This window comes from Fringilla coelebs (genome assembly GCF_963513975.1).
Source record: "Fringilla coelebs genome assembly, chromosome: 26".
NCBI classification, from domain to species: domain Eukaryota; kingdom Metazoa; phylum Chordata; class Aves; order Passeriformes; family Fringillidae; genus Fringilla; species Fringilla coelebs.
In genome coordinates this window covers 1,739,017-1,749,500 of record NC_140052.1, presented here as the reverse complement: position 1 = coordinate 1,749,500, position 10,484 = coordinate 1,739,017, and the positions used below count along the sequence as shown (strand labels likewise).

The 10,484-nt window shown below is 43.0% G+C and overlaps 1 protein-coding gene across 1 annotated transcript in view; it reads right to left on the bottom strand.

Moving 5' to 3' along the window:
* Window positions 1–3,966: 3,966 nt before the first annotated feature.
* Window positions 3,967–10,484, bottom strand: part of KAT6A (lysine acetyltransferase 6A) — a 31,186-nt gene continuing 24,668 nt past the window's right edge. Inside the window, exon 18 of the mRNA XM_084221959.1 lies at window positions 3,967–9,024. Within this exon, the coding sequence (XP_084078085.1) occupies window positions 6,443–9,024 (2,582 nt within the window). The 3' untranslated portion in view covers window positions 3,967–6,442. The remainder of the gene's footprint in view (window positions 9,025–10,484) is intronic.

Here is a 10,484-nt window from a genome sequence, read left to right as displayed (position 1 = left end):
ACTAAACACATGAATTGCAAAATTACACTTAGTCCCTGCCTTGCCACGAAGCAGAGCAGAGAATTACCCAGCAGGACTTCAGATAGTCCCAGGTTTAGACTCCATCTAATCCCTAATCTAATCCCTAATCTAATCCCTAATCAGAGGGATTATTGATCTAATGCACTTCAGGTATGGCCTGAAAGACACCAAAAGCATCACCTGCCATGCCCAGAAAAGGAAGGTGCACTTGAGCTGATGAACAGTTTTTACCAGAGCAGCTGAGAGATGGCTGCACTTTCCCAGGGCTAGAAATGTTTCCCTGTTAAAGCTCATTTTCCTCATCACTTTACCTGGAGCACTCTTGTATTCTTCAGCCCCTGACTATGGCACAGTTATGTCCAGTTGTATGTCACTGACATGTTTTATGGAAAATCCTTCCCTTGGGATTTTTCCTCCTGAGAAACTGGGAGGCCTCAGGAACAAAATGATTGTTTGCTGCTGTGGGATGCAGCAGGTGGAGCTGGGATTGGTCTCATGTGGTTGTTTCTAATTAATGGCCAATCCCAGCCCAGCTGTGTCAGTCCAAACCTTTGTTATTCATTCCTTTTCTATTCTTAGCCAGCCTTCTGATGAAATCCTTTCTTCTATTCTTTTAGTATAGTTTTTAATATAATATATATCATAAAGTATATATTCTGAACATGGAGTCAACCTTCTCATCCCTTCCCTCATCCTGGGACCCCTGTGATCACTGTCACACTTGTACAGAAGCTGTCAGAGCTTCCAGACAGTTCTACCCTATAACATCACAACCCCTTTTCCATCTTCCCTCTGCACCAACATCTCCTGCTTGCATTTCCTGACCCAGAATCCGTGCTGAAGGTTCTTGTGGGCAGCAGTCAGGTTTCCAAACAGCTCAAAGTGCCTGTGGCACAGCTGGATGGGCAGAAATGATCAAGGGTGTCTGCAATGGCCTCGAAATACTCTGTTTTTTTTTCTGTACTTTCCTTTGTCCCCAGCCTTTCAGCCACCACCTGCTGACCCCTTGCTGTCTGTACTCAGGATCTCTTTCTGAGCTTTGCTTTGGTCTCCAGAGCACGATGCAAAGGAGGACAAGGACACTCCCAAAGTAGCTGCAGTCTTACTTCAGACTGCAGGAGGTTTTTATCGGGAGGGAACACACGGCAGGCTGAGGCTGCTCCCCTGGGGAACAGCTCCTCCCAGAGGGACTGCCTGCAGCCCTGACCCAGGGAATCTGGTGACCAGCAACAGCCCAGCTCTTCCTGAAGAAGCATCCACCAAGCATTTGTGGGTGACTGAACTGAACTGAGCTGATAGGACAAGTCTTTTTGTATAGTCAATAAAATAAAATTTTATTTGTGGCATTTGTGGATGACTGAACTGAGCTGATACGATGAGTTTATTTGCATAGACAATAAAATAAAATAAAATAAAATAAAATAAAATAAAATAAAATAAAATAAAATAAAATAAAATAAAATAATAAATAAAATAAAATAATAAATAAAATAAAATAAAAAATAAAATACTGTAGATGACAATTTCAGTAAGCAGACTTTCTCCTTTAGCTGAAAGGTACCATGTGCATATGTTAGCCAACATGGCAGTAGAAGAGTTTCAGTAATTTTATTTATTTGTCACACAGCACCATATTTATCACTTATTCCTTGAACACAGATTTTTTTACTGTGATAACTCTGTTACCTCAGCCACACTCTGTGACACAAATGACAGACTGACAGACTGACAACAGTCACTATCCAGAGTTCACAGGGCAAGGGAGAGCAAACAAATACTGACAGAGGAACCCTTAGGAAAATGATGACACAAAATGAACGGGGTCATCATCATGTGCCAGAGCTGTCCAAGAGAATGGAACCTCTCCAAAAAGAAGGAAACATGGAAACAAATTCCTGACTCTCTCTGCTTCAAGGTGTTTCTGCACCTGTTTCAAGAGATAAAGCACGTAGCTGGAGTCCTGCCTTGCTCTAGGTGAAAAATCAACATTTGGTGAAGCTGCTGAGATTCTCTGTATTCAGGGCAAAAGAATTTTACATTCAAAGCTCAACTTCAGGCGTCTATTTTTAGGTGAATGATTCTGGCTGACGAGCTGTGATGATAAAAGATGCTGCAGCCTCACCTCAGCTGCTGTAAACCTGGTCTGCCTCTGTCAGTCTGCATTCCTCTGTTACTTGCAGAGATTGGATCTCAGCAAGGAGCTCTCTCCCTCTGCTAATTAAGATGGTTCAGCTCTTTTTCGCTGTTTCTGAATTATCTCGCTGGTGAGCTTTCAGAACTGCCAAAACCCTTTCAGATCATTCCCCTTTCAGTTAATTTCTCTCAAAAACCCCAATTCCAGTCTCCCAGGCAGCAGTTTAGGTTGCATTCAAACTCTTCCCTGCATATTGAGAGCTGGGAGCAGAGACTTTGGTTCAGCTGGAGCAGAGCTGAGAGTGCTGAACAGAGCAGCTCTGCCCGGGGGGATCCCTGTGCGCTGCAGAACCGCGGGAGCCGCTGCTCTCACCCTGCTGCCACCAGGGCTTGGTGCTCTGCAAAACAGCCAGATTGCAAACCTGATTGGCTTGGCAATTCTACTAAACTAAACTAAACTAAACTAAACTAAACTAAACTAAACTAAACTAAACTAAACCAAACTAAACCAAACTAAACTAAACTAAACTAAACTAAACTAAACTAAACTAAACTAAACCAAACCAAACCAAATACAACCCAAACCATTCTCTGCTGGTAGGATTTGATAGTTTGTCAAGACACTAAAAAAGAGGTCACCTAGTGTGACGGTGATTGCAGGGGTCCCAGGATGAGGGAAGGGATGAGAAAGTTGACTCCATGTTCAGAAGGCTGATTTATTATTTTATGATATATTAAAAAATATACTAAAAGAATAGAAGAAAGGATTTCATCAGGAGGCTGGCTAAGAATGAATAACAAAGGTTTGGACTGACACAGCTGGGCTGGGGTTGGCCATTAATTAGAAACAACCACATGAGACCAATCCCAGACCCACCTGTTGCATCCCACAGCAGCAGACAATCATTTTGTTCCTGAGGCCTCTCAGCTTCTCAGGAGGGAAAATCCTAAGGAAAGGATTTTTCATAAAATATCATGGCTACAACCTAGTTCATAGCTCCAACCAAGTGTGGCTGTCATCAAGTCAGCCCACACAAACTGAGGCTGGGTATTTTGTTATTACTTCTTAATTAACAACCAGTTAACAATTCAGCCTGTTATTTGATCAAATAATGCTTTTTATAGACAGGTTGCCTTCTTGAAGACAATTCAGCCTGATATTTGATCAAATAATGCTTGTTAGAAACAGGTTGGCTTCTTGAAGACAACCTCGTGAGAGCCCATCTGTGGGAAAGCCTTTGGAAGGTTCTGGTGGCCACAGGGCGAGGCAGGGGCTCTGCTGAGGATTCTTGACATTGAAATTCAAGCACTGATCACACCCAGGCTGGAACTGTGCTTCCCTCTAGCGTCCTCAGAGCCCTGAGCTTGTGCAGAATGCAGAACGCATCCCAACGATCCAACCGTGCCTTAAAGCTGCAGGGAAGCCTTGCCGGGGAAAATTCTCCTCCTCCTCCTCCTCCCATTCAAGGTTCTCATTCCAGATGAAAGAGCAGCTGAAGGGGATGGAGGAAACTCCCAACACACACTGCCAGTTTTAAAGGATGCAAGCTAAAATTACAAATTGAAGCTGATGGAAACCAGGAGCACACTGGGTTTTGGTCACCTTGGCAGAGAGGAATTTGAAGGTGGTGATTTCTGGAAAAGCTTCAAGTTTGTTCTTCTTTTTCTCTGATTGGAAATTCTAGATAAAAATGAACATGATCAAAAGATCTCAGAAGTTGAATTCTCTTCCAGTGAAAAGGGAATCACGCTCCCAGGGACAACATTCACCACTCCAATGGAAGAAAAAAAAATTTACACGCACAACTGACATCCAAAATGGCTCAACATAATTTATTTTTTTTATGTTAAAATGTACAGAGTTCTTTTGAAAGTACTTGCTAGAAAGGGGAAAAAAAAGTGATATTACATACAAGGAGAGGAAGGGAGACCATCCAGCCAGGAGCGTATGACATGGAGAATTACAAAGGCATCTAGGCACCCCCTTCCCCTTAGCTTACAAGTCACCATGAACAAAGTACAAAGAGGTTACAAAACAGGAAAAGCAAATATAAACAGACAGGAATAGACTCAGCTTCATTTGTACATGCGGCTTTTAGAGGCATCTGGAGCTCCTATTCACACACTCTAGAGATCTCTTTAAAGAGAATTTTATCTTTCTTAAAATAGTTTTTAATATTCTACAACAAAGATAAAAAATTTTAAAGATGGAATGAAATGAAAAAGCTCTTATTTTTAAAAGGCATCGAAGTCACTAACAGTGAGTTTTTTTTTTAATTTCTTTTAGAAGATTACCCAAGTTATCTTGCTAAAAATACATTTTTTTTTAAACAGAAGTGAAAAAATGGTAGGTACCAATATTACTGCGTTGGATAATTTCTTTTTATATATAGAAAAGAACTTTTTTTTTCTACAATAGTTCTACAGTCACAAAGGTTTGTGGAAAAGGGAGCTGCCCAATTGATAAAAAAACCCATACAAAACCAAACCAAACATAAAGGCAAACAAACTAAACTCATGGCCCTCATTTCAACAGCTTCTCCTCCTGTCTCAGAGCCACCCCCACCCCCAGGAAGCAGCGACACAGCTGAAGATCTAAGAAGAGAGGGCAGCACAGTGCGCTTTCTACACGGGTTATTTGGAACTGGAATAGTATATACAGAGAAATGGGGTCCTACACAGCCTTGTACATGCTCAAAACTAAACAGAAATAAAAAGTGGAAGTCCTTTGAATTCTGCCTTTTATGGTTAGCAGTTACTGGAGGAAAAGTCCATTTTAGTGCATCTGAAGAAACCCCAACTTTTAGATTCTTTTGGTTTAAAAACAAAAGGAATTAGTCTTATTAATGTGTCTGCATTTCTACTTCACATACAATAAAAAAAAGAACTTTACATTAAAGGGTTGTCCCTTTTTGTATTGGGTGACATGCCAGCAGTGTAGCCAAAATTAATGTCAAGTGGATTTTGCAGCGCTAAACAGCAAAATCCTGCCGCCTAGAGATCCTGCTACGGTGTTGGGACGGTTTCACTGCTGAAAAAGAGGCTGATTCCCTTCTTTTCCCCACACTGGATCAAATGTGTGGCTATTTCTACAAAATGGATATCAAACACAGTAAGGGAATCAGGAAAAACATCCCTGACCCCCAGAAAGCGGCACATTCAGCAACTTCCTAGCCCAGCCCAGGAACGGGAGGGTGACAAGGACACCACAGGCTCCTCAGCCCAGTCACCACACGCACAATTCCTTTTTCTTCCAGCATTTCCCAAGCCAAGAGATTAACTGGAAACAGCTGCTTCTGAGCTCAGCCTGACTCCAAAGGCTCAGAAGCAAAACCCTCAGCGTTTCCAAGCGTGGACTAAAGCAGTCTGGGGTCTCAGAGCCGTGGCTGGTCACCAGGAGAGCCTGGAACCATTTTCTTGTCCTAACAGACCATTACCCACCCTGTCCTCTTCACCACTGCAGAAGGGATACAGAACAAGTTCTCTCTTGAGATGCTTCCAGCAGTTCAGTGACAGAACGTGTGTGCGTGCATGCACACGTGTGTTCACGTGCACGTCTGGGTGGTGAACGGGATCATTTTTAAAGTTACATTATATTTTCAGCATAAAACATACAATTTCAATTAACTCATCTACAAAAACACCAATGTGAATGGTTTATTGTTTACACTTAACTCCAAATTTTACTGAGGGTGAGGGAGTCAAGGAAAATTAAAGCTTTTTCCTGACTTGCAGAAATAAAGATTTTCCTTTATCCTCTGTGTCCCCTTCCAAATCTCCCAATAAGTGCCTCCTGCTAGAAGTAGGAAATGTTAGGTGGGGTTTAGAGGGAAGGGTTTTTATTCTTTGAGATGTCAAACATTTTACATGGCTGCAGCACTAGAAACTGCATACAGAGGGGCACAGGGGAGGGAAAAGGACATATATTGAAAAAAAATTTAGGAAGATGATTTCACGTTACACATAGTCTGTCCACTTTGTCAGCAAAGTAAGGCTCTTTTTAAATTATGAGAAGATTTTGTGCATGTTTCCCCTCTAAAAAACATCTGTAAGTGATTTTAGCTGTAAAATGTTTGACGATTGTGAAGAAAAGAAAAAAACAAACAAACAAACGAAAATCAAAAAAATAAAGACCAGGCTTCCTAAAAAATAAAATAAACCAAAGAAAATCCCTCTAAATCTACAGCAATATTTTAACTGGAAAAAGGTCCATTTTCTCTGGTTCGTCAGTATAAAAGGTTCCTTTATTTATATTTATTTCAGTTTTTAGGATGCAAGTTGATCTTGCTCATCTTCTCATGTATGGTCCATTAAGAGACTGCTTGGGCACCCCAGCAGCGTTCATGTAGCTGTGATGGGAGGGACCAGTGTACATCATGTTCCCGTGAGGATTTGGCTGCATAGGCTGCTGGGTATAGGCCTGGCTCCCCATCATTCCCATCTGCATCTGCATAGGATACTGTGCTGTCTGATTCATGTAGGCAGGATTGCTATGGTAACTGCTGTTCATCATGGGCTGCGTCATCCTGTAGCTGTTCATGGCGTTCAGGTTCATATTCATGGAGTTGACGTTGTAGGGCGCCGTGGGCATCAGGTTGACGCCCATGTTCATGCCGCGCTGCACGGCCAAGGTCCGGGGGCCGGCCTGCATGGCCACGGCCGGGGGGCTGCGGCCGTACAGCTGCTGCTGGTGGGCGCTGGCAGAGGGCAGGGGGGCGGATTTGGAGCGGATGGAGATGTGGCCCTTGACCGGCATCTGGCCCTGCAGCCTCTGCGTGTGCGGGATGCCGATGTTGGTGGCGGACATGTTACACTGGAGCAGAGGGGAGGTGAGGTTCATGGTGGTGGAGGCCAGGTTTGGTGGGGGTGTCATGGTGGCTTGTGCTTGTGGGGTGCCGGCCAGGGGGTGAGACGGAGCCAGCTGGGCCAGCCCTGTGTTGGAGAGAGAAACGCTGGTTGCATAGGAAGTCACAGCAGGAGAATGGCTATAAGGCATGGCATGAGGGTCCATAATGGTGTTCGTCAGCTGCTGCAACTTGGCTAAACTGAACGTGGCTGATGGTTGTGAATAGCTCCCGGCACCAAAATCCCCTGGAATCCTCTCATAGATGCTTATGTTGCCAGTGCTGCCTGATTCGGGTATTTCCATGATCATGGGCGCCGGGGTGAAGCTGTTGTTCATGCTACACTGAGATAACGGAGGCTGCTGCTGCGGTGGAGGTGGCGGCTGTGGCTGCTGGGACTGAGGCTGCTGCTGCTGTGGCTGTGTTGCTGGTTGCTGGTTACTCGGGGGCCTTTCTACTACACAGCTCTGAGGTGACTTGATATTGCAGTTTGCTGCAGGCTGGACGCTGTTTTGCTGCATCATGCTGCAACTGCTGCCAATGTTTGCCATTTGCTGAGTGACAACACAACTGTTCTGAGTGAGGCTGCTAGAAGAAGACAGTCCTCCGTATGAACAGCTGCTCTGGGAAGAGTTATTTCCACAAATGCTGCCTCCCATAGTGGAGTCATAGCTGCTGGGGTTTTCATAATTCTCTGTAGTGCTCTCAATGCTGCCAAGGTCACTGAAGCCACTATCCACCACCTGCTGGGAGTGGTCCGATACTGAAGGCACATCCATCATGGGGCTGGTCTCCATGTTCTGCATAGAGGGTGCGGACAGGGATCCTTGCTCAGGACTGATCTGTGTGTAGCTGCTCTCCAGGGCAGGCACGTTTGGGCTGCTGACAGAACGCACAGACTGGCTGGGGTGGGACTGAACGGAGGATATTGGACTGTTGTGTTCTGAGGCCTGGCAATCTTCAACCATCGAGATCTGAGGATCCTCCTCGGTCTGGGTATAACTCTGCAAAGTCTGACAAGCTGCAAGAGTCTCTTCACAGTCCTGGTAAGCTACATCATGCTCATTGCTTTCCTCCTGTGTCAAGGACTGGACTGCTTGAACAGTTTCAAGATCTAGTTCACTATGAGGGATCTCCTCCTCTTCCTTTAATTCAATTAACCCCTCTTTATTACTTTGCTCTTCTTCGTGATCATCTTCAGACCCAGGGACGTGCTCTGAGCCCACTGATGTCTCATTGGAAGCCTGCTCTTCCTCAGAATCTGCCTCTGCTTCATCTTTTTCCTTTGCATCCTCTCTATTGCTTGGGATGCTTGTTTCTAAAAAACATTCTTGCACCTGAGGCTCCTCCTTCACCCCTTCTTTAACAGGCTGCTCCTCCAACTCTTTTTTCTTCAAAGACTCTGGATGACCATCATCTTCATCATCAGCATCATGATCTTCGTTTTGATTTGTCACTACTGCAACTTCCTCTTCTTCCTCATGGTCATGTTCAGGTTCATCTAATTCTTGCTGCTCTTCTTCTGATTGCCTCTGCTCTTCCAAAATCCGTGGCTTCTCCTCTACCTCCTCTTCTATCTCAGGTTCTTTTACTTCTGGCACTGGACTGCTGTTGCTGTCCACAGGAGAAACTGCTCTTACCTCACTGCTGCCTGTGTCTTCCTCTTCTCCCTCCCCTACCTCTTCTGCTTCCATATTCACATCTTCCTCTTTCCTTTCCTCAGCGAGAGGCAGGTCCTTCTGCTCAACACATTCTTCTTTATCTGCAAGTTTGGATTTCCGCCCTGCTTTTGAATTAGCCACCACCTCATCAACCATCTCATCCTGAGCTGACAGCGGCACCTCCTCCCGGTTCAGTTTAAATCCTGGTTTTCGACCAGGCCTTTTCTTCCAGTGGACTGGTTTTCTGCTTTTCCCTTTTGGCCATCCCTTCTTCTTTTTCACAGGTGTGGAAGTATCTGGCTCAAGTGAAGAATCTTTTGCTTCACTATTCCTCAGCATAGATAACGGTTTCAAGGGTGGGTTACCTGAAAATACAAATTGAAAGACACTGTTCAAACATTTTTGTTTGACCTAAGCATTCATGAAAGCCTTCCCAAGCACACCCAACATGTTTATCAACTTCAATATTAACTCAGAAATTTATTAGAATTTATTTATTAGCTTAGAAATATTAGTTTAGAAGGATCAAGGTCTGCTCATTTGGAGCATGCTGCGCATTACATTTTCTAAGAACATCAATGTTTTAGAGATTTTCCATGTTCAAAGCTCTGAGCTTTTAATACACAATTCAAATTAAGCTCTAAGCTATGTAATAAAGTCCTGAAAATACAAATTTTATTTATAAAATGTTTATAAATGAATGTGTTGCAGCGTACAGGAACATATGAAGTTGCAATAAAAGCATGTTTCCATTTAGATCTGTGCATCTGCTTAAGAAAGGAATTAATTTCACATTTTTCATAGCCTTATGCTTTTTAATGCCAATAGAAATACACAGATGCCTGGATTTGGCTAGTAATTTTTTGAATTGAAGAAATCATTAACAGGAAGCTGAATTTCTCTTTCATTTTTTATTTGTCAAAGCAAGATTTGCATTTCAGTGACTTTCCAAACACTCAAACAGGTTCAGAGCTTATTAGAAAGGAATGTGATCACTTACTGAGAACTTACTGAATAACATAAGGCATTCCCTGAATTAATCTTGGTTTGAACCTGTCAATTAGGACACTCAGTGCCATTTTATACAACTGTAAAAAGCTGAGTTACTCTTGCCCTTTGCTCAGACAGGCATTTACTTTAAATACCTCCCTGCAATGATAAGCATTCTGAAAAAATTCTGGGTATTAAAAAATTAAAACTGAATTTAAAAATCAATAACTCCTTATGCCATCCAAAAATAAGTATTTGGAATGTGCATAAAGAAAAGGTTTGCCACAGTCAGGCAGAAAGAAGGTACAGAAAGAAGGTAACACTATTTTCATAGTATTCATTAAAGCATTAACACTTCAACCCTTAGAAATAAAACCACCTCTTAAAAAACAAATCACTATTTCTCCTCCCTGTCTCCCACATTTGGTATCTGCTACAGATGATTAGATTTCCCACAATCACAGTAAAACTTACATGTAGAATTAAGAAAAGCAAAATAATACAGCTCAGCCATTACCAAGCTTCATCTTCCCCTACACAACACAAATTGCACAATTTGGTAGAATGGAGAGAAACAAATCTTGGTTTTGATCTCAGAACACCTTCTGTGTTCCAGAATGCCTAACCCTTACTAAAAACTTGCCTCAAATCACCATCCTACACTATCCATTCTCACTGCTGTCCTGACAGAAATCAGAACCCATCCAAATTTTCATCAGACACCCATTTAAGAAACTGCAATGTTGCATTTCAGGGAAATCTTAAAACACTTTCAATGCACTGCCTCAGCCAGACATTAAGTTCTCAGCAGAAAAATCTGGCCCCTAGTCAGAAA